The 24,854-nt window shown below is 40.1% G+C and overlaps 1 protein-coding gene across 51 annotated transcripts in view; it reads right to left on the bottom strand.

The window, feature by feature from the left end:
- Window positions 1–24,854, bottom strand: part of Mllt10 (myeloid/lymphoid or mixed-lineage leukemia; translocated to, 10) — a 157,231-nt gene that overhangs the window by 113,453 nt on the left and 18,924 nt on the right. For 6 of the 51 annotated variants that reach the window (XM_006497384.4, XM_030248150.1, XM_030248155.1 and 3 more), the window contains exon 4: window positions 6,104–6,154. The exons of 30 other annotated variants lie outside the window; for them this stretch is intronic. In XM_006497384.4, coding sequence (XP_006497447.1) covers window positions 6,104–6,109 — 6 coding nt within the window. In that variant the 5' untranslated portion in view covers window positions 6,110–6,154. Of the gene's footprint in view, window positions 1–6,103; window positions 6,155–6,577; window positions 6,771–16,212; window positions 16,428–24,854 lie in introns of all 51 variants that reach the window. 15 more of the 51 variants (XM_030248162.1, XM_030248136.1, XM_030248168.1 and 12 more) reach the window with 6 other exon arrangements.

Below are 24,854 nucleotides of genomic sequence, written 5' to 3'. Positions count from 1 at the left end.
ACTCATCAGGCTTGGCTTCTGAGGTAATGACTAGATAATGACTACTAAACTACATTCCCACCTCCCCAAAAATTTGCTCCTTCAGAGGAATACAATAGAACACGTCCTTTTCAACAAATAAAAGAGTTTGTGAGATGATCTACATTACTTGACCTGTAAAGAACTAGACAAAAAGGCTAATCATTGTCAAAACAAAAGGAAATCAAAGTCAACTCCAAATTTACCCAGACTTTGGAGGTAGCAGATTTGAGACCAACCTGGTCTACATGTTGAGTTCCAGGATAGCCAGAGATACACAGTGAAACTAAACAAATTAAATAAATAAAATACACATGAAATAGAATATGTACCTGGAATAAATAAAATGGGAAATATCAACAAAGGAAAAGTTATTAACAGAATAGAACTAAAGATGTAGAGATGTAGCTTAGAGGCATTTACAAGGTTGAAGAAAAAAGCAAAAACCATTACAAATCAAGCCTGGTCCAGTAGCACAGAGGACACAAAATCAGGAGGACTGTTGCAAGTTCAGGCTAGCCTGTACTATATGGAGATCCTGTCTCAAAAATAAAACAAAGCTAGACATGATATAATTGGATTGTGGAGAGCTCCCTAACATGTGGAAGGTTCTGAGTTAATTGTTTAGCACTGTAAAAACCAGCACTGCAGAATAACTAGAAGAGATGGAAGGAAGGGAGAGAGACAACTACACTATGCAGAAAAAGAAATGTTCAGAGAACTCAAAACCAAACAGAAAGGAGGCTCGAGGACACAGTGGTACATACCTGTACTTTCCACACTATAAAGAAAAACAAGAGGACTGCACAAAATTCAAGACCAGTCTACTCTACAAAGCACACTCCAGGGCAGCAAGGGCTACGCAAGAAAACCCTCTCTCAAAAACAGTAAAACAAGCCGGGCGTAGTGGCGCACGCCTTTAATCCCAGCACTGGGGAGGCAGAGGCAGGCGGATTTCTGAGTTTGAGGCCAGCCTGGTCTACAAAGTGAGTTCCAGGACAGCCAGGGCTACACAGAGAAACCCTGTCTCGAAAAACCAAAAAAAAAAAAAAAAAAAAAACAGTAAAACAGAAAGAGGGGGTTGGGGGAGCAGAGACAGATACAGACACAGACCTGACCAAAACCCAAATAATAAATGTGATAAAATAAAGCACTCACTGTCAATACAAAATTATATATTTATATATGTACTCTATATCTGCAAATAACCAATTGTGATGGTTAAGCATCCAGAAGACTCTAGCACAGCTATGGCAGGATCTGTGAGGTGAAGATTCTCAAACACTAGGTAACTGCAGGTCTGGGTGAAATGGATTATTCAATTTTTATCTCACAAACAAATAGTTAACATTAAAATAGTAAGCAGAATTCAACAGCAGCAAACATACTTTGTAAAAGTAAAAGGGAAAGACTGGCAAGATGGTTCAGCAAGGCTGGTGAGCTGAGATCCTATCTCTGGAAACCATGTAAATATGAAAAGATAGAACTCCATAAATTGTCCTCTGGCTTCTACATGCTTGCTGTGGCATCCCCACCATATGTGTCCAACACACAAATAGTAAGTAATAATGACGGTGATGACAACAATAAACAAAGTGAGCCATTCAAGACAGCTCATGAGTAAAGGTACCTGTCACCAAACTTCACAACCTGAAAAAAAATCAAGCCAACCATTAGCCCCACGTTGCTAAGAGAACTGACTCCCAGCCTGGTGTGGTGGCGCACGCCTTTAATCCCAGCACTCGGGAGGCAGAGGCAGGCGGATTTCTGAGTTCGAGGCCAGCCTGGTCTACAAAGTGAGTTCCAGGACATCCAGGGCTACACAGAGAAACCCTGTTTTGAAAAAGAAAAAAGCAAAAACAAAACAAAGAGTCTAGAAGATTCGTCAGTAAAATGGTTGCATTGCAAGTGGAAGGATCTGAGTTCAGATCCCCAGTATCCCTGTGAAACATGATGGGTGTGCAGCACACCTTTAGTCCCGACACGCAGGAGGCAGCGGCAGCCAGATCTCTCCATTCCAAGCTTGGTCTACATACTGAGTTCCAGAACAGACAGAGCTACATAGTGAGACCTTCTCAGAGAGACAGGGACAGGGAGAGGGGCAGCGAGAGGAAGAGGAAGTGTGCTTAAGATGCCTGACATCAAGCCTTGCCAGCTCATGCACACACATAATACAAAAGAAATTTTTTGTAAAACTAAAAATTTACACACTTCAAATGTTTGAACTGTATAGTACATTAATTGTATATTATTAAAGTAACTCTAAAAAGAAAAGTAATCCTAAAATATATTTAAATTACTTCTAAGTCTAAACTACATGTAAACAATGGCTCACACCTGTAATTCCCACACTGACAAGGTTGAGATCCCTGGAGCTGTACTAGCCAACCAAGTAGGCTGGCAAAAAAGGATTAGCAAGACACTCCATATCCAAAAACAAGGAGGCAGACACAGAGAATGTGGATCTCTGGTTTCCATATGTACATGAACACACATACAACGAAGAGACAGATAATCCCAGCCACTGTATAATACATGTACTTCTTAAGTATACATGACACATTCACTAAAGACCTTAAATAAGTCCATTTAAGATATAATTTTAAAACAAAATTGATTTGAGGTAGGGTCTCGTGATGTAGCTCTGGTTAGCCTAGAAGGGGCTATCTGGGCTGGAAGCTGAGAGTAATTTTCCTGTCTCTTCATTCAGAATGTTAGCATTACATACAGATATATACCATCACCTCCTGCTCAAGACACAGTAAATGAAAATAATTTAAACCACTGAATACGTTCTGTTACCACATTGGAAAAGCAATATAAAGTTAATGATGTAAGGTCCAGCCTAAAGAACAGAAGACTGAAAGAACAGCCTAGGACTAACAAGAGGAGAGGTGCTTGGCCCCAAGCCTACTCAAGTTTCACTTTCAGAACCCACATGGTGGAGAACCAACTCCCCATACGTTGTTCTCTGACCTCCACACACACAAAAATAAGCAGAGAGACAAAAAAAAAAGATCTTTTTTAAGTTGGGGTGGGGGACACTAAAAGAAAAGTAACAAAGTGGGGGAAAGAGAAAAGAATTGGAGAAGATTAAAAACCAAGTTGATCATTTGTTAATAATGGAGCTAAAAATTGTAAGCCTGGATTTTTAAGAGATAAAATGAACATGATATACAAAACTGTAATTCCACCACTTGGGAAAGATATGGAAAATCACAAGTTCAAGGCCAGCTTGGCCTTCATAGTAAAATCTTGTTTGAGACAACAATAATAGTACAAGGACATATGGGAGACATAACTTATCAATATTGGAAATAAAAAAAATTATTACCAGAGAAACCAGAAGTTAAAAATGTAACACCTTATGCTTAAAAAACATAACTTCTTAAAATGAAACAAAATCTATAGAGTTCTTTAAAGCTAACTTTATTATCAAAATACCAGCAAGAGATGGGAGACATCTGGTAAACAATTCCATGCCCATGCTTAAACAAATCATCTTAATTAATCTCAGTTCCCCTCCCAAGTCTGTCTCTGCCCTCCTAACCTAAAAATAAAAGTAAAAAGCGACAAAATAATTAGTAATTCTGGTGGTGATCAACCCCTGTAAACTGAGAGGGAAAGAGGGAAAGGCTTGAAGAGTCGGCCCAGCAGTTAAGAAGAGCACACAGCGCTTCTTCCAGAGGACCAGAGTTAGGTTCCCTGGACTTGGTGACTAACAACCATCTGAACCTCTGCACGCAAGTGGTGCACAGACATAGAGGCAAATAAAACACACATACGCATAAATTAAAGCAAATCTTTCCGCCCCCCTACCCCCCACCAGACAGGGTTTCTCTGTGTAGCCCTGGCTGTGCTGGAACTCACTTTGTAGACCAGGCTGGCCCCGAACTCAGAAATCCACCTGCCTTCCAAGTGCTGGGATTAAAAGCATGTGCCACTATGCCCGGCAATTAAAGCAAATCTTAAGAAAAAAAAAGAAAAAAAAAAAAGTACTTCCAGGTCAGCATGAGCTAAATGACACTCTGTCCCAAAAGGACAAAATTCAAACTTTAATAAAACAAAAAACAATAATATCAATAACTACAAAAAAATTATAAAATTCCTGTTGTACCTAAATTCAAAAAGATTTGACATTAATAATCTGAATCCAACAATAGAGATTAATACATTACAAACATGTACCCCATAAATACAAGATTAATATAACATTAAAAAAAAAACCTTGAAATTTACCAAATATTTTAAATATAGCATCTCAATACCAAAACAGTATTTAACAAAACTCAACAGCCATTGGAGATGCAGACTCTCAAGTATACTACTCACTCACTGCATGCCTCAGAGGCCTAGCCTCCCAAGTGCTGACTTTCAAAATAGAAACTACTACACCTAGCTATGTTTTCATGCTGGGTTTGCTTTTGTTTTCAGTCCTCCCTAGAGGTCAAATCCAAGGCATATGCTCTGCACCAGAACCTGCATTTTTAATCCTCTGACTCTGAAAATACTTTCTTTCCCAGAGCTAGCTAATTCTTAAGAGACAACAAACAATTTTCATGTGCAAACCAAGAGCCCCATAGCCTTAACTTTCTTAGCCTACGTTAACTTTACTAACTTTACGTTGTATTCCCCTACCTGAGGCATCCCAGAAACAAGTATAGACCAACTAAAGAGCCCTAAAAGGAAGTACAACAAAGCAACCCTAAATTGTTCACCTTTATTCTCCCATTTCTCCCATCATTCCTTTACGTTCCCCTTTTATCCCTCTGCCACATGGCCAACCCCAGCCAGCACCACTAAAGAGAACATTTTGTGACATGGCCTACCTCTCCCTTCTAGTGACTAGTGAATTGCAAAACACTTCTAATTGGCAGTAGGTCCTGATCTGTTGACACATTTCAAATAATAAAATCTATATTTGAAAATGACATTAATAAAAAGCCAACAGCATGCTGGGCTTGGTGTCATGTGCCTTTAATCTTTGGACTCTGGAGACAGAGGCCTTCAAGTTTGAGGCTAACCTGTTCTACATAATGAGTTGCAGTCCTGCAAGGGATAAAAAGAAAGATTATCTCTCAAAAAAAAAATTCAATTCTAAGAAAAATTAAAATTCCACTTTTAGCCAAGCATAACGGTATATATACACATCAGTATGTATATATATCTCAACAGTCAAGAACCGCAAAAACTGTAGCCAATAATCCTAGTACTGAAGGAATATAAGTTCAAGGCCAGCATGAGTTATTTAAAAAATAAAAATAAAAGGGGAGGAGGGAGCTAGAGAGATGGCTCAAGCAGTTAAAAGCTCTTTCAGAGGTCCTGAGTTCAATTCCTAGCAACCACATGGTGACTCACAACTATCTGTAATTAGATCTGATGCCCTCTACTGGTGTGTCTGAAGACAGCTACAATGTGATCATAAAAATATTTTTTAAAATAGGGCCAAGGCTGGTAAAAAGACTCAGCAGGTAAAGGTGCTTGCTGACAAAACTAAAGGCCTGAGCTTGATCCCCAAGACCTCCAGAGTGAAGAGAAACAAAACAGACTCCCACAAATTGTCCTCTGACCACCATACACACACATACATACATACATACATACATACATACATACACACACACATACACACACACATACACACACACAAATACAAGGATTCAAACTGTTAATATGTCAATTCTAACACTGATCTACAGACCAAAGCAAATATCATCTCATTGACCTTTTGGAGGAAATAGAAAACCTAGTATGTATACAGAATGTGAATTTAGACTATATACACTCTTGAAGAGAAAAAGATTAAAAGACTTGAAATTTTAACTTTAAAATTTACTAAAGTTACAAAATTTGGAACAGCATGATAAAACTAAGGCTAGGTGAACAGACCAATTGAAGGTGAAGTTCTGAAAGAGGGCCCCAATTATACAACATGATGTACAAAAAGCAATGCAGTGAAGAAAGGTTTCATTCAAAGTAACTGCATAGCCATCCACAAAAATTGAAACCTACAAAAAATATAATGTGAAATGTATCACAGACCTAAATATAAATTAGCAAAAATAAAAAATTTAAAGGAAATTACCTTCATGACTTCAGGGTTAGGCAAAGTGTCTTAGCTCACAGTAAGCAACAACTATAAAAGAAAACACTGACAAATTAGACTTCATCGGATTTAAATATTTCTGCTTAAGGGTACAATTATGAAAATAAATTGGTGAAACTACACAGATTTGAGAAAGTATTAAAACATTTCTCTAACAAAGACCACTATCTCCAACACATAAAAACCTTATACAAATTAAACTAGATAGAGAAATTAAAGAAGCTAAAGCTCTGAGTGGACTTAGAACTGAGGTCAACACACAAACCACAACATGCTCAAAATGCTCAACTGCTCACGATGACACCCAAAGTATCACAATGACATGACTTCCAATCAAGATGCAGTGAATAAAAGGCGCTTCATTCGGCTTTCTTATGTGAAATAATAAAAACCTAACAAAATGAATAAAACAACAGTACTGAAGGTACTAGACAAGAAACAACACAATGATACCTGAGAGACAAGAAACATGACACAGCCACAAAAGTGCCCAGCTTACTGCCTTGGGAGAGTTTTCAGGCCGAGGAACAAGGAGGAGGAACCCAGACAGGGCCTGTGGTCTCCCCAAGTTGAGGAAATGGAGCTGGGAGTCCAAGGAAGCCAAGGTGGCTAGAGCTCACAAGGGAGACCAGCACTGAGTAGAGAGCTGGAGAGAGAGAGAGAAATGAAGAAATCTACAAAGGCTCATTCCAGAACTTTTAGTTGAACACCAAATCAGCACTTACATATGAGGGCTGCCCAAGGCCAGAAGAATCAGAGGGAACAAGGTGCAACGTAACACAAAGTGACTGATACATACTCCCAAAAGCCAGAGCATCCCATCCGAGGGTAAGAAAACAAACACCAGTAGGCTGGAAAGATGGCTCGTAGGCAATACTAATAACCTGAGTTGAATACTCGGGACCCATGTGGAAGGACAGAGTTGACCCAAAAGTTAAACAGTTGTCCTCTTTCCTCCAAATACTCACTGTGGCGTGTACATCCCCATGTACAGAGCGCCAGACACACACATACACCCACCACCACCACCACCACCACCACCACCACCCCTCCCTCCAGGGAAATTTTTTTAAGACTAATAATACAAAGGCAGGAAATTCTACCTGTAATGAAATAAAAATTAATCAAACCAGTATTAAAATGCAGGTAACTATTAGATAAGCTCATTAAAACAGTTATAATAACTAAATTTTATATAAGCAGAAAACAAGAGGAAGCAAACAAGTAATTAAAGTTTTAAAATTTTCAACCACAGTGCTATATGGCTGTCATGGTTTGAATACACTTGGTCCAGAGAGTGGCACTATTTAGAGGCATGGCTTTGTTGCAGTGTCTCTATAGGTGTGGGCTTTAAGATCCTATCCTAACTACCTGGAAGTCAGTCTTCTACTAGCAACCTCTCAGCAATTCCTGCACCATGCCTGCTTGGATGCTGCCATGCTCCCATGAGAATGGACCGAACGTCCGAACCTGTAAGCTAGCCCCTATTAAATGTTGTCCTTATAAGAGTTGTCTTGGTCAGGATGTCTGTTCACAGCAGTAAAACTCTAAGACGATGCCTATATGCACTTGAGATGAAGGGACAGGAATATCTGGAATTCAAGGCCAGCCTAGACTACTTGAGACCTTGTTTTAAAGTAAGTAAACAAGGGGCTAGAAAGATGGTTCAGGCAGTTAAGAACACCAACTGCTCTTCCAAAGGTCCTGAGTTCAATTCCCAACAACCACACGGTGGTTTACAACCACCTGTAACAGGAACTGATGCTCTCTTCTGGTATGTCTGAAGAGAGCAACAGTACACATACATACATACATACATACATACATACATACATACATACATAAAATACACATACTTAAAAAATAAACAAAAATTTGAAATTATAAACATGAATATTACAAGGCTTAACAGAAAAAACTGATTCACAGCATCTAAAGCCTAGTAGTAACGTTTGTTTATTATATGTAGTGTGGTGTATGCATGTGTTTGCAAGTAGGGGTGGAGAACTGAGCATCCCATCCATGTCAGCATGAAAGCCAGAGACTGGCATCAGATGTTTTCTTCTATGGCCCGCCCCCCATCTTATTTTTCTAGCTAGGGTCTCTTGCTGTATCTTGAGCTCACCAAGTAGTTAGACTATCTGACTAGAAAACCTAATGGTTCCGTTCAGTGCTGGGATCAGCATTCCTGGCTTTCTCCTGAGTTCTGTGAATCCAAAACTCAGACCCTTATGCTTACATAACAAGCACTTAGCTGCTGACCCATCTCCCCTATCCTCATGGAACAAAGTAAAACAAAGTAGAATGAACTTTAAAAAAGTAAATTTCAGTTAGCTTTACAATGATGTCAAAAGGCCAAATGTATAATTAGAGCCACAAAGGAAGTAATACTGAAAAGCTGATTAAAGTTATAACCATAAATCACATGTGGACATATGGAGACCCTGTCTGGAAAAACAAATCACCTCAGGTATACCCCAGAGGCATGTGAGCTCCCATCTATAATGCTAGCACCAGGCAGGCAGAATCAGGACAGCCACTCCAAGTTTGAGGCCAGTGTGGTTTCTATAGAAGGTTCCAGCCCCGCCAGGACTGCACGGAGAGATCACTTTATCTTCCAGAGCGCCTGGAACAGCATCAGAACAGCAGAGTATAGCGCAGCACCCGTAACTCTAGCTCCAGAGCATCCAGTGTCCTCTAGTCTCCAAATACCTGCATGCACATGGCCAACACCCATACATCCACATAGTAAAAACTAAAAATAAATCTTAAGAAAAATATTATAAATATACACAGAAATGTACCCTAATAAACATCAACTTCCAGAATCAGAAAAGGTAAAACCAGGCAGTAGCGGCACAGGCCTTTCATGTCAGGACTCAGGAAGCAGGGGCAGGATTGTTTGAGTTCAAGAACAAGTTCAAGAACAAGTTCCCAGAGTTCCAGAACAGCCGGGCTACCAGAGAAACCTGTCTTTAAAAAGAGAAACAAACAAACAAACAAACAAACAAAAACAAAAGACAAAAACAAAATGACAGGAATATAGAACATGATTTTAAAAACTTTATAAATCATAATCAAAATATACACTACTTTCAAGGCACTTATATGTCACTGGTCTTTGCTACTTTGTGGGTTCTTCTTTTTCCCAACCTTTATTGCTCCCTTCTCCAATTTCACCCCCTTACACTAGACAGGAGAGAAACAAGAAGAAAGGGGAGAAAGGAATTAGAAAAATCCCTGAGTCTAATTTCTTTCCATTTCTTCTTTGACCATGGCTACTAACATATCATAACCAACCTCTGTAAACAACACACACACATATACAAGTCACACAATTGCTGTCACAACTGTCTGATGCTGGCAAAAACATGCCTCTGCTAGAGTAGTAGGCTGTGGTCGGTGCAATGCGCCCCACACCCCACACCTGGGATTAAAACAAAACCACTTTCATCTAAGATTTCTGTATATTTTAAAGAAACCAAAATTCCCAACTTCTCACTACACTTACACCATAGTTGAATGGAAAATGTATTTGACGAGCTTTATCTTGACTAGGCATGCTGGGGCATACTGTAATCCCAGATCGCTGGAGGCAGACATCCTAGCACCTTGGAGGCTCAGAAAGTGAGGGCTGGAGATGGACAGCTGCTCAGTGTTAGGGCATATGCCTAGAATGTACAGGCTTTTCATATTGAGCTCGCCATACACAAAGAACATTTTCTTAATTAGTAATTGAGAGAGGAAGGTGAGGACCACCATGGTTAGTACCACCCTGGGCCGGTGTTCCTGAGCTCTATCAGAAAGCAACCATGAGGAACAAGCCAGTAAGCAGCAAGCCTCCACTGACCTCTATCAGTGGTGGTGCACAGCTATAATCCCAGCACTGGTGAAGCAGAGGCCAGCAAAGCTCTAAGTTCAAGACTATTCTGATATAAAGAACAAGTTTCAGGATTGTAAAGACTTCACAAAGAAACCGTATCTTGAAAGCCAAAAAGGTTCAAACAAATATTAAACCAGGCAGGCATTGCAACACACACCTGTTATCATCACTCAGATGGCAGTCAAGAATACTGCCACAAATTCAGGGTTAACCTAATGAAGTCAACTGAAGGAGTTCTAAACAATGAAGACTTCAAAATAAGACTCTGTCTCAAAAAATAGCTAATAATAGAAATAATGATTATGATGATAATGAAGATTGGATCAGGGGTTAGGCTTTAATCCCAGCACTCATGAGGCAGAGGCAGGCAAATCCTCAGGCCACAGAGTGAATCCCAGAACAGCCAGAGCTACACAGAGAAACCTTTGGGGTTATCTTCAAACAAGGATTTAACTCATTGGCTAAACACTTCCCTGAGACCTTGGGATTCAATCCCTAGGCACTACCAAATAAATGTATGAATGAATGAACTTTTTAATAATATTAAAAAAAATCGGGCTGGTGAGATGGCTCAGTGGGTAAGAGCACCCGACTGCTCTTCTGAAGGCCCAGAGTTCAAATCCCAGCAACCACATGGTGGCTCACAACCATCCCTAACAAGATCTGACTCCCTCTTCTGGTGTGTCTGAAGACAGCTATAGTGTACTTACATATAATAATAAATAAATCTTTAAAAAAAAAAATCCTCCAGCATTCAAAAAAAGTTTTAAATATTTATCCAAATTAAAAAAAAAAGTCAAAGTAAGTGTCTCAGCTCCATATTCCCAACATTCTGAATGCTAAATAAAAGGCTCATGACTTCAGAGCCAGTCTAGAAGACCTGTCAAGAGCTAGCTCAAGCCGGACAGTGGTGGCACAAGCCTTTGATCCCAGCACTTGGGAGGCAGAGGCAGGTGGATTTCTGAGTTCGAGGCCAGCCTCATCTACAGAGTGATGTGGAAAGCCTTCTGAGGTACCGCTTGGCAGGAATCTGACCTTGGCCATGACAAGGAAGTAAGCTCAGGCAGGAGTCTGACCTTAGGGCATAATAAGGAAGGAAGTTTTGGCAAGAATCTAACTTCAGGCTGTAATAGGGAAGTAGGGTAAGGCAGGAATTTTAGTCTTAGGGTGAAACAAAAGAAGTAGGCTTCAGGCAAGATTTTGGGCTTGGACAAGGAAGTGGGCTCAAGTATTTAGGTCATTATGACAAGCCCTTTTAAATGACTGTCATGGGATTTCGCTTGCTGCTTTGTTAGTTCATTAATTCACTATTATACCGCTTGCCCAAAATACTTGCATGTAATTAAAATGGTATAAAAAGTGGATTGGAAAATTAAATTTGCCTTCAGTCTCAGAATTGACTGGGGTCACCCTGAAGCATTGTCTAATTGTTTCTTTCTTCTCAATCCTCACTCCTGTGCTGGAGGACCCCTTGACTGACTGAGCGGGCTTGGTCAGGTAGTGCCTAACGTGGGGCTCGAACCCACGACCCTGAGATTAAGAGTCTCATGCCTACCGACTGAGCTAATTCCCCCCAAACATGCATAAGCTAATTGTTTCCAATCTGCGGGTGGAACAGCCTCGGGAGACAGGCCATCTAATGTAGCCACGGTGAATGGAGCAGTAGGTCCATACTGAGCACAGGCAGTTGCTTAAAAGGAATGGGAGTATGGTATCTAACTGCATTCCCTCTCCATCCTTGCTTCAAAGCATATCCTTGTATATCTTCGCCTCGTTCTGAGGCCTGTTCCAGACCTGCCTGAAGGGGTGATAAAAGAGTAACACTGGGATTTAAAGTGAGAGGTCTGGTGAGGTACCACTTGGCAGGAGTCTGACATTGGCCAAGGACAAGCAAATGGGCTTCAGACAGAGTGAGTTCAGTTCCAGCAACCACATGATGGCTCACAAACCATCTATAATGGAATCTAATGCCCTCTTCTGATGTTCATGAAGTCAGGATACTCATGCGTATAAAATAAATAAATCTTAAAAAAAAAAAAAAAAAGAGGAGGAAAGACAGAGCAAGAATATATTTGTAAGAAGGGGGGAAAGAGGGTGGGGAAGCACCATTCACACCCCCAAAAAAGTTACCAGAAGAAAAAAATTCATGTTTATAAATTTTCTCATCCTAGCTTTCAAGATAAAGGGAGCAAAATATGGATTTTGGAACTTAAACAATGACAAAAATTAGAAGATCCAGCCATGAAAGAGCAGTATTCTAATAAATGACACACCTACAACCTTCCTACACAGATGCTATGCCACTCTATCTTTATTCTAAAACATTGTCAAGTTGAAGGCAGGTAACATATATGCATATGTATTATTAACTTTCCTGGGCATGGGCTAGAAAGAGGTAGGTGATAGAGCATATGTTTATATGTGTGAGACCACTGGTTTAAATCTCAGTGCACACACACACACACACACACACACACACACAGAAAATGAGAAAGAAGGAGGGAGGGAGGGAAGGAGGGAGGGAGGGGGAAAGAGAGAGAACCTAAAGAATATAACAGCATATTTAAGATCACCAAACTTTTAAAATACCCAACTTTCATTTTCCACGTGAACCTGAACAAATTACTATTTATTTCTCTCACATTTCCTCTTCAATTAAAAAGAAAAAAAAAAAAAAAAAAGCCGGGTGTGGTGGCGCACGCCTTTAGTTCCAGCACTTGGGAGGCAGAGGCAGGCGGATTTCTGAGTTCAAGGCCAGCATGGTCTACAGAGTGAGTTCCAGGACAGCCAGGACTACACAGAGAAACCCTGTCTCAAAAAGAAAAAAAAGAGGCACTACAGGAAAAGTGAGAGTGATGGCACATATCTATACCCCAGCATTTCAGCATTTGAGAAATCCATGAGCCTGGGCTACACAGCCAGGGATACTAATTCTCAGAAAGAGGGAGAGAGGGGGAGGAAGGGAAGGGAAGGCATAAAACAAGGCTTAAGATGCTCAATAGAAGAGCTGGTTTGGCAGTTAGGAGCACTTGTTACTCTTGTTTTTGTACAGGATATGAGCTCCATTGCTAACACCCAAAATATAATACTCTCCTCTGACTTCTATGGGCACCAGACACATACAGAATGCAGACATACATGCAGGCAAAACACTTGTAAACACACAAAGCAATAATGTAACTATTTTAAAAGACGCCCAATGTGTATGCGTAAATAAATAAATAAACAAACAAACAAACAAACAGTGCCTGTGTATCTCATGGTCAGTCCAGTCCTGTTAAAATATGGGAGTGAAGAGCTGGCTTAGAGATTCAGAACACTTGTTACTCTTGCCAAGGACTAGGGTTGAATTCCCAGCACCCACACGGATGTTCACCACTTCTTCAGACACCAGGCATTACAGGTGGTGCAAAGACATACATGCAGGCAAAACATACATACACACAAAATAAATTAATAATAAAAACTTTTATTAAATCAAAATAAAATGTAAAAAAGACTGAAACAACGCACTCACTGACATAGCACCTAGATGAGTGCTGTACTATTTTGCAGGTAAGGAAATGAGGCTTAGGCAACACTAAGAAACCTGACAATAATATATCTATTTCACTGACTCCAATAGGTTGAAATACAGGTTACCTTCCCATGATATCCCAAAAGTAATAACCCTATACTATTAATGAAATAAGAGCTCTTTTAAATTTTTACTATAAGGAACTAGGTAGGGTAGCTCAGTACACACTGCTTATTGTGCACAAGGACTTGGGTTCAATATGGAACTAAAACTCTAACCTGAGGCTTTAGGAAATAACTAAAAGAAAACAGAAACTTTTTTTAAATTTATTTTTCAGGTATTTTACCTACGTGCTCATATGTGTAGCACTTGTGTAATGAGAATTCTGGAACTTTGGTTTCTTTAAAAAACACACACAGAGAAATATGATAAGAATGTTTTCATCTTAATCCCAGGTGTGGAGTTATAAGGCTGCTTCACAGAAGCTGACTATGATTTACCTAGCGCTCTAGCAGAGGCCTGCTTTTACCAGCTGCAAATAGTTTCTGAAACTGAACTGTGTGGTATTTGAAAATCTGGAAATTTTTCAGATGCTAAGGCCCTGAGAGGCAGATTTGGTAGTTGGTGGTCATTTCAGGAGGGTAGGTTGAAGTTTGTAGCCGTGCTCAAAGAAGAAACAAGAAAAACAATTAATTATAGATCGATATCTATCTCTCTCTCTCTCCCCCCTCTATCCTTTTTTCTCTCTTATCTAGTGATAAGGGGTGAAACCAGGGGAATAAAGAGTGGAAAAAAGAAGAACTCACCCTTGTGTATCAAAGTCCAGCTACACACTTGTATCCCTGGTACCCACAGAGGTCAGAAAAGAATGTCAGGGAATTGAAACCAGGTTCCGTGTAAGAACAAGTGCTCTTAACTGCTAAGCAATCTCCAGCCCCTAGACACCATCTTTGTGAGTACCTTCTAAAGGGTAATTTTCCCTGAGATGGCATTTTACAGTAATCCCAGCACTCAGGAGACAGAGGCAGATGATGTGCACAAGAAGATCCAGGCCTGACAGAGAGGGGCACATAGAGAGGCCCCATCTCAGGGAAAAAAAAAAAAAAAAAGTACCATTAGCTTCCTTTTTTCTTTTCTTTGGGGGAAGAAGGGGTGCTGGAGTCAATACCAGGGCCTCATACTACCTACACAAGCAAGCAGTCTATGGCTGAGCTGTGTCCCTGGCTCTCCTTTACTTTTAGTGAAAATGCACAAAAGTAGAAAAAATATTTTTGCCCTACACTAATACTTAACAATGGGAAACAAGTGGTATTTTAGGGACAGGAATAGCAATCCTGTTTCTTCCTAGGAGATAAGATTGAGGGGCAAAGAAGATGCTAGGATGAGAGCAATAACGTCAAGAGTGGCAAAGTGTATGGCATGTACACATATAATGAACAGTGCGGAGCTGGGTCACAGTAAGTACTGATGCAAGTTGGAGGCTAGCTTAGTCTACACACGGGGTCAGGAGAGGAATCAACAGCCAAAACTGTGCTTTTCTTAGGAGCAGAATATTGAGAAATAAGCTGGATAGAGAAGAAAGAAGTATATCCACAATTCTAAGGTTTAGTTAGGGTACTGAGAACTGAATCCAGGAATTCACACATGTAATGATAAGGAAACACTACCACTGAACCATATCCCTAGACCTTAAAGACCCATTTTTGTCTGTTTAATTTTTTTAGACAATGTCACACTACAAAGATATAAAACTTTAGACGGGGGTAACTAAGTGAGATGGCTCTTCAGTTACTAGCACATGCTGCCCCTGCAGATCCATATTCCCTTCCCAGCACCCATATCAAATAGGTCATACTGCCTGTGCCTCCAGTTCCACGAGCTGAACTCCATGGACACCTGCATTCACAGTCAGATACACATTCCAACATACAAAATGTAAACTATGTAACTAAATAAAGCTATTGCAATAAGCTAGACCAAGAAAAAGCATCAAGGCTTAGATCCTCACAACAGTGACAGCAGAAGTAGAAAAACTAACAATCTTAAATTCCCTGTGAATGAGATAAGCAAACAATAAGAAAAGCAATCTTGTGGCTTAACCTTTGTAGTAAGAAAATAATCCCAAAAGGAATCCAAAGGGGCAATTGAAACACCTGAGGTAAAAACAAAACAGCAACCTGAGGAAATCATGAAGAAACTTGAATGATCTTTAAGACTACATTTTTGTTATGTGGGGTTTTGTTGGTTGGTTTGGTTTTGGGGGATATTTTTGAGATCAGGTCTCATGTATCATGGAGGCTGGGCTTAATCTTCTAATCTTCCTGCTTCCACCTCCCAAATGCTAGGATTATTAATGTACAGCACCACACCTAGCTTGGCACAATGGTTTAAATGTCAAAAATAGAATCAAAAGAGGGAGAAAAAAATTAGATCTAGTCACTGAAATAACAGCAAAATTACCTGTGCAAGATTCAAGCCAGATAGAATAGTTTGAAGGGTAAATGAACATGTCTATTATACTCTATGTTTAGGCTTAATGTTTTCAGATAAGTACGTAAGCCAGTACACAGTGACGGATCTATATATAATGTATTAAAAGCCAGAATGATAGAAGTCTACTTTTTATCTGTTCAGTTTTCACTTTCTTCAAACAGGGCCCACCCACCTGCATCAGGGAACTGCTCTTACCCCTGACTCCAACTATGTAGTTCTAGTGAGGGTTGCAATTCATAGAGCCCTCCCCACTCCAGCCAGAGGGATGATGGGTACATGATCCAAGACAGGTCAATCAGAGTCCTTCTCAGGATTCTTCAAAAGAGCCCCTTTTCCTGGTAGAAGGGGCTGGGAAGATGAAAGCCAAGAGCTGCCAGCAGTCATGGTTCCAGCCTCATGTAGTAGAGAGTCTGTAGTATAAGAGAATGAAATCAACATGCAGAGAAAGAGATAAGAGGTGAAGTCCTAACCCCAATGGAAGGAGGAAGAGAAAACAAATATACTAACAGTAAGATTTATTTGGCTGATGTAACTAAAGACCAGATTTTACTCTGGGCTACATAGTAGCTAGGACAAAAGAAAAAACGAAGTGATTCATGTATCTAAAAGGAGGAAAATTTCCCAAATCCCCATTGGTGATCCGTTTTTTGTTGTTGTTGTTGTTTGTTTTGTTTTCCTGCTGCTAAGCAACCAAAAATTTATTATTCAGGGAATTTTATGTAATAGTCACCAAAGGACAGACAATAGGGTTAGTGGAGAGTGCCCACGATAAAAAGTGTGAACAGCAAAAGCAGATTTCAAATGCTATCATTTGTAATGACAAGTAGTTATTTCTCAACCACTAAGCTAAGAGAATATGGCAAAGTATTCATATCAACTACTGTTTATTCTTCTATGAAGTTTACCAATGAAGAGGGAAAGATCAATGGTGAACATGTGAAAGAAAGTAAAACCAGAGGAAAGATTCCAAATCATTTATTAGTGGAACAGAAAAAAATCAAGTAGAAAAGGACAAACAGAAGATAGACACCATCAGTTACTAAATTCTAAAGGGAGAGATTACAAGAAAAGCCTGAATGATAGTGAGATTAAAAAGGGCATGAAGCCGCAACTATAAAACTTAATGGACATTACAAGGGAAAGACAGCCAGGTAGTAAAGGACTGCAAAGGAGATTGCTGTGTCTCTGTAGCTCAGAGCATGCTTTAGCATGCAGCAGGCACTGGGCTTGACTATCACCAAAACAAGAAAAACCACAGACTGCACAAAGGGTACCTAAGTCCTAAACTAATTCACCATGTATTGCATAGTTTGGAAAATAGGAGATAATCTAGATGCCAACCAACACAACAAGATGGAGTGATTCATGTGTACAGCAATAGGCCATGAATATAGGATAGTGTTTTCTAAAAGCAACCAAATCAATCCATCTCTCCACGACATGATACCAGGTAACTATCTCTCTCCTGTCCTGAGAAATTGCAATGATGAATTGTCTGGAGATAGTAAACCAAAAGAAATGTAGGCAGGTACCAGGCATGGTGGCATACACCTATAATACCAGCTGGCAAAACAGACACAGTTCAAGACCAGCCTTATCTATATAACAACTTAAAGCCAGCAAGTACTATATACTGCAAGAACCTGTCTTTTAAAAAAGAAAAGGAAGATAAATCTAGAACACTAAAGCCAGCTGAGACGGGATAGTGAAAACATATTAAGGGATAGTGAGAGCACATTAAAAATGAAGAGCTAAATGCAATGTCTAATCCTGCACAGCCCAATTTCAGCAGCACCTGGCTTCAACAGACTCACTGAGAAATAAATCTTGAATTTGAAATGCTGGCTTTGAGTCAAAATTATAAATAATTTCTGTAAAACTACAAAATAGACACTACAAAAGGAAAGATTCCTAGGAACAAAAACAGTTATTTCAGAAAACCAAAACAAATCAAAACCTCAACAGAATTTCAACTACAAATGGAAGAATTAAAGTAAGTTATCACTTGGAAATAACAAAAGAAAAAAAAATGAAAGCAAAATACAAAACACTAAATAAATATAGGGAAGCCCAAGGCCCAAACGCAAAAGCATACAAAAAAAAAAAAAAAAAATCAAACAATGACTATAAAAATGAGCAAATTACTAAAGAAATGATCCAAAAACATTTTCTCTGACCTCAATTCAGATTTCCTAATGAGAGTCATCAACTTGAGTGTGTGCCAGGCAGGCAAGCACTGGTCAACACCTTTAATCCCAGCCAGGAGAGCAGTGGTACGCTTGAAACCATCTGGGAGGCAGAGCCAGGTAGATGGAGGCCAGCCTGGTGTACAGGAGGTCCATGACAGCCAGGGCTACCTATATAAAAACATCCTGTCTCAAATAATCACTAAAAAAAAAGTAAAGTATCAAAAGGAACCTGGGTAAGAAAAAAATATTGAAGTCCTGTCTGGATATGTGACCCAGTGGTAGAGAACATTCCTAAAAGGAGGGAGACCCTGAGCTCAGCCTCTCTCTAACACTCAGGGGAAGTGGTGCATGACTATAATAACAGCACTTGAGAGAGAATGGAGGCAAGATGGCCTCCAAATACAAGGCCAGTCTAAGTGATATGGTGAGTTCCAAGTGAACATGGGCTACAGGATGAGACAAAAAGTGGCAGGGTCAAAGGGAAGGAAGAAGGTGAGAGCAAGAGAAAGGAGAAAGAGAAAAGGAAGAGAGGAAGAAAAGAGGAATGGGACAGAGAGGGAAGAGAAATAAATGAAAAAGAACACATTCAGTGGCAAAGCATGGGTTTAATATGCATAAGGTCCTGGGGTTCACTCTCCAGTAACACACACATACAAAGGGCAGACCAGAACAATAGAAAGGAGAGAAAAAAGAAAACGTTAAAAACAAAACTCAATCCATAGACTACCATGTAGAATGACCCTGTAGAATTTTTGTTTTGTCTTTGAGAAATGGTCTCTATATGTGTCCTGGCTGTCCTGGAGCTCATCAAGTTCCTCCTGTCTCTGCTTCCTCTGCTAGGATTGAAATGTGGGCCACCACACCTAGGCAAACTGTACGGAATCATAAGAGGAAGCAACTAAAAGATATAAAAAGATTTAGCCTTGGGTTTTTAAAGGGAATCTCTTATTTTTTTTAAATTTAGGGTTATAGAAATGGCTCTGAGAACAATGGTGCTTGCTAGCAATCCTGATGACCTGAGTTTGAATGCAGGGACCAGCAGGGACCAGCATAAAAAGGGCTTTGTAAGCATGGAGTTGAGGGCTAGAGAGATGGCTCAACAAGTGGTTAGGAACACTGGCTGCTCTTCCAGAGGTCCTGAGTTCAATTTCCCAGTAACCACATGATGGCTCACAACCATCTGTAATGGGATCCGACGCCCTCTTCTGGTGTGTCTGAAATCAGCAATAGTGTACTCACATATATAAAATAAATCTTTAAAAAAAAAAGGAGTTGGAAAAAAATTTTTTTAAGATTTATTTATTTTATGTAAATACACTATAGCTGACTTCAGACACACCAGAAGAGAGCATCAGATCTCATCACAGATGGCTGTGAGCCACCATGCGGTTGCTGGGAATTGAACTCAGGACCTCTGGAAGAGCAGTCAGTGCTCTTAACCACTGAGCCATCTCTCCAGCTCGAAAATAATTTTTTATTAAATTGTAAAAAAGCTGGCCTAAAAGGAGCTGGAGAGATGGCCAAGCAGTTAAGAGCACTGACTGCTCTTGCAGAGGACCTAGGTTCACTTCCCAGCACCCACGTGGCAGCTCATAACAGCCTGTAACTCCAGTTTCAGGGGAAGATCTGCTTTCTTCTGACCTGCACACACGTGGTATATCATATGAACTAATGCAAACACACACAAACACTAAAACTCTTAAAAACAAAAAAAACAAAAAAAAAAACAAAAAAAAAAAAAACACTGACCCAAAACAATAAATCCCTTCAGGCAAAATGTGACAGCCTTATTGCAACCCCAAATCCATTGCCTCCTTTCTACTAACAGAACCCTGGTTTTATTCAACTCATCAAATGGGCTCAACTTGAAGAGTCCAATCTGGAGGCTTACTAATAGGCAGCATATTAAAGGCTAGCACAGTATGTGGAGGAAAGCGAGCAGCACTTAAAAGGATATACCTTACTTGGGACACGTCCCACATTAGTACCTTACCAGTGGTTCCTTTTTCCTTAAAACTTTGTTATTTTCGGTTTGTTTCAGAGAGGATTACTTTAGCAACTTGGGGTGTCCTGAACTTATTACTGACATGAGCCACCACTCCTTCACAAGCCACCTGTGTGCCTACCAATGCCTATGGAGGCTATGAGAGGGTCAGATATCCTCAAACTGGAATCACGGGTTATTGTGGATGCTGGGAACAAAGCCCAAGACCTCTACAAAAACAAAATACACTCTTAACCACTAAATCACCTCTCCAACCCCAAAACAACTTTGTTTTCTGAGACTCGGTCTCCTGTAGCCAACATGGAGAGGGGTGGGGGGCACACCCACATGACAGTTCACAACAGTCTGAAACTACAGTTCCAGAGGACACAATGCTATCTTCTGGCCTCCATGGGCACTTTACATACATGGTACACAGATATAAATGCACTCAGATTTTTCACACACAAAATAAGTCTTTTTAAAGAAAAAAGAAAAAAAATCAGATGTGGTGATGCATGCTTTAATCACCGCACTCAGGAGGCCAAGGCTGTAAGTTCACAGTTAATACAAGTGCTAGACCAGCCAAGGATACAGTGAGACCCTGTCTCACAAAACAAAACAAAAAAAATAAAAGTTAAAAATAACCTGAGAGGGGGCCGGTGAGATGGCTCAGCAGAGAAGAGTACCCGACTGCTCTTCCGAAGGTCCTGAATTCAAATCCCAGCAACCACATGGTGGCTCACAACCATCTATAATGAGATCTGACACCCTCTTCTGGAGTGTGTAAAGACAGCTACAGTGTACTACATATAATAAATAAATAAATTTTTAAAATAAATAAATAAATAAATAACCTGAGAAACTTTTACTATTCCTACAACAATAAGAAGATACTATAAAAGAAATTACATACTGAAAACTACAAAAATCCATCTTCTCAAAAGTATGAATGAAAAAGTGTTAAAAAATAAAAGACATGAAAAATTAAAGTCTCATACACCTAAATCAGTTACAGAAAAAAAAAATGTAATGAGGTAACAATATTTGAAAACATAAAAAAGATAAAACTTAGAGACAAAGTTTGGAGCTGAGATGAAAGGATGGTCCATGTAGAGACTTCCATATCCAGGGATCCACCCCATAATCAGCATCCAAACGCTGACACCATTGCATACACTAGTAAGATTTTATCGAAAGGACCCAGATGTAGCTGTCTCTTGTGAGACTATGCCGGGGCCTAGCAAACACAGAAGTGGATGCTCACAGTCAGCTAATGGATGGATCACAGGGCTCCCAATGGAGGAGCTAGAGAAAGTAGCCAAGGAGCTAAAGGGATCTGCAACCCTATAGGCGGAACAACATTATGAACTAACCAGTACCCCGGAGCTCTTGACTCTAGCTGCATATGTATCAAAAGATGGCCTAGTCGGCCATCACTGGAAAGAGAGGCCCATTGGACACGCAAACTTTATATGCCCCAGTACAGGGGAACGCCAGGGCCAAAAAGGGGGAGTGGGTGGGTAGGGGGTTGGGGGTGGGTGGGTATAGGGGACTTTCAGGATAGCACTTGAAATGTAAATGAAGTAAATGCTTAATAAAAAATTGGGGGGGGGAAAAGATAGAACTTTTCTTTTCCTTTTTGAATTCAGGGTCTCACTCTGTAACCCAAGGAACTCCCTATGCAGTGCCACTAGACCTCAACACACCTGCCTCAGCCTCCAGAGGGCTGAGATTACAGATATCAGCCATCGATCACCTCTGAAATCATGCTCCCCTCAACTGAAAAAGGAAGGCCAAACCTTGAAAAAAACAGGCTGCCACTGAAGACAAACTCAAGTGAAACCTTACCTCCAGCTAAACAGCTACTATCCTAGAATCCAAACTAATACACAAAACAAAATAATGAAATGCTTAAATACAAACACACTAATAGAGCCTTATTACAATAACCTAAACACACACACACACACCAAATTAAACTTAATTAAATTAACTTCAAATTAAAGGAAAGCAAGCTAGGAGTACAGCTAAAAGGTCAGACAGTGAGGACCTGGGTTCAGTCCCCAGCACAGCAGGAAGAAAAGAGTAAAAAAGACTACAGCATCCCTGTGCATCACAGGTACTCAGGAGGTCAAGCCTCACATGGGCAACGCTGCACCTAGAGCTCACTGGGAAAGGGTTTGCTTACTATGTCAGTGGCCTTCAGTTTAATCACCAGCATTTTTCTTTAAATCAAATACACAGGCATATACTATTCCTGTAAAATAATACAAATTATACATATACCCATCAATGTATATGTGTGTGTACATATATATGTACATATATATATGTATATATATATGTATGTGTATATATATGTGTGTGTATGTATGTGTGTATAAATATACATATGTATACACATACACACACATACATATACATATATATGATAATGCAAATACTGAACATAGATAAGCTAAAAGAGAGTAAGTTAATACAACGTAAGCAGGCAGTGGAGGTACATGCCTTTAATTCCAGCTCTTGGGAGGCAAAAGCAGGAGGATCTCTGTGAGTCTGAGGCCAGCCTGGTCTGCAGAGCTGGTTCGTTCTAGGACAGCCAGGGCTACAGAAAGGAAACCTTGTCTCAAGGAAGAAAAAAGAAAGAAAATTCTTACACTTTTGATTCCCCACCCCTACCCCCACTTTGGAGGATGCCTAAAACAGGGTCTCAATAATTCAGTGTAGAAAATAAACTGGCAGCCAGGCATGGTGGCACACACCTTTAATCCCAGCACTGAAGGCGGATTTCTGAGTTCAAGGCCAGCCTAGTCTACAGAGTGAGTTCCAGGTCAGCCAGGGCTATAGAGAAACTCTGTCTTGAAAAAAAAACAAAAAAAAAAAAAGAAAGAAAGAAAGAAAAAGAAAAAGAAAAGAAGCTTGCCTATTAATAACCTATGTTAAGGTCTTAAGAGACGGCTTAAAGGCTGTCATGCTCCTATGAAGGACCAGAGTCTGGTTCTCAGCATCCACAGCAGGCTTATTACCTGTTGTAACTTAGCCCCAGAGAATCCAGCACCACTAGCGTCTGTTGGTACCAGCTACTCAATGTTAAAATCCACAGAGGTCATAAACATATAATAAAAATGAAAATATAAGCCAGGCATGGTGGCGCACGCCTTTAATCCCAGCACTCGGGAGGCAGAGGCAGGTGGATTTCTGAGTTCAAGGCCAGCCTAGTCTACAGAGTGAGTTCCAGGACAGCCAGGGCTACACAGAGAAACCCTGTCTCGAAAAACAAAAAGAATAAGAAGAAAATATAAAATAAATCTATTAACTAATGTACATTAACAGGTACAGGCCTGTCATACCAACACTTTGGAGGTAGAATGAGGGCCTCCTCCTCAGCTGTACAATGAGTTTTCAGTCAACCTAGGCTATGTGAGGCCTTGTCTCTTTAGGTAGCTGGGGAGGTGCTTGAGTCACCAACAGGAACAGTGCTGGTTAATAACACATACGTGTTCTTATATGTTCACTTCCCAGCACCCACGTCATGTAGCTCGAATACCTGTAACTCCATCCCTAGGCCTCTGCGAAGATGACACATATATTTTATAAAACTTTAATATTTCTTAAGAAATATTAAAGAAACTTAAGGTCATTCTCAGTTACATGGAGAGGGAGTTTTGTTTGGATTCTATTGTCTGATTTGGGTCTTTTAGGGTTTTTGTTGTTGTTGCTTGGTGGGTTTTGTTTGATTTTTGGTGTCTTGTAATGGAGTCTCACTCTACAGAGACCAGGCTGTCTCAAACTCGTAGCAATTCCCCATCCCCAGTGTGGGGATTACAGGCATAAGCCACCATGTCTGTTTTTCCTTTTTTCTTTTTGAAACATCTGCATCTGCCCAAGCCACCTTCCAATTCAAAATCCTCCCCCTACCTCTAGAACTCGGGAACATTCTACAAAATCAAATCAATTTTCACCATGATAAAAATACCAGGTCTTTTTTCCTTCCTATTTTACATTTCTTCTTATTTCTTACTGTTTTTTCTCTGTGTGTTTGTAGGCATGAGTTGGTGTGAGCAGGAACGTCAGAGAACATCCTGTCCCCTCCTCCCAACGTGTGCCTTCCCCGGTTGGATAACTTAGGTTACCAGGTCTGGTAACAAGCCTGCTTACCCACTGAGCCATCTGACAGGCCCTGAATTTAGTTTTCATTTGCTCTCTTCTACTTACTCTTCTTCTACTATTCTATTCTATTTATCTAAAGTACTAACTTTGTGGGGTTTTCTGGAATTAAACATAGGCCTTACACTAGTGAAGCACATTCTACAACACAGAGCTACAGTCCCTGCCTTATTATTGATGGCAAAACCATTCCAGAGTAATTGTTGAAATCACTGAGTCACCTATTATTCTTTCTTTTAAGATGCTCTCTGTGGATCCCTGTGCCCTTCTTTTAAAGTCCTACAAATGATACTATCATTTATCTTTTCATTTCTAATGCCATCTTTAAAATGCATTGTACATACTAACAAAAACAATTTTCTGAACATGTTGCTTTCTTTCTGGATCATTATTATTCGGTAACTATCAATATACTTACAGCCACCTCAACTCTTCCTTTTCTGACAAGTGAAGCATCTCTAATCCAGAGTGCCCTAACTACATCTGAGCAACCT

This window comes from Mus musculus, chromosome 2 (genome assembly GCF_000001635.26).
Source record: "Mus musculus strain C57BL/6J chromosome 2, GRCm38.p6 C57BL/6J".
Lineage (NCBI taxonomy): Eukaryota > Metazoa > Chordata > Mammalia > Rodentia > Muridae > Mus > Mus musculus.
This window is presented reverse-complemented; position numbering and strand designations above follow the sequence as displayed.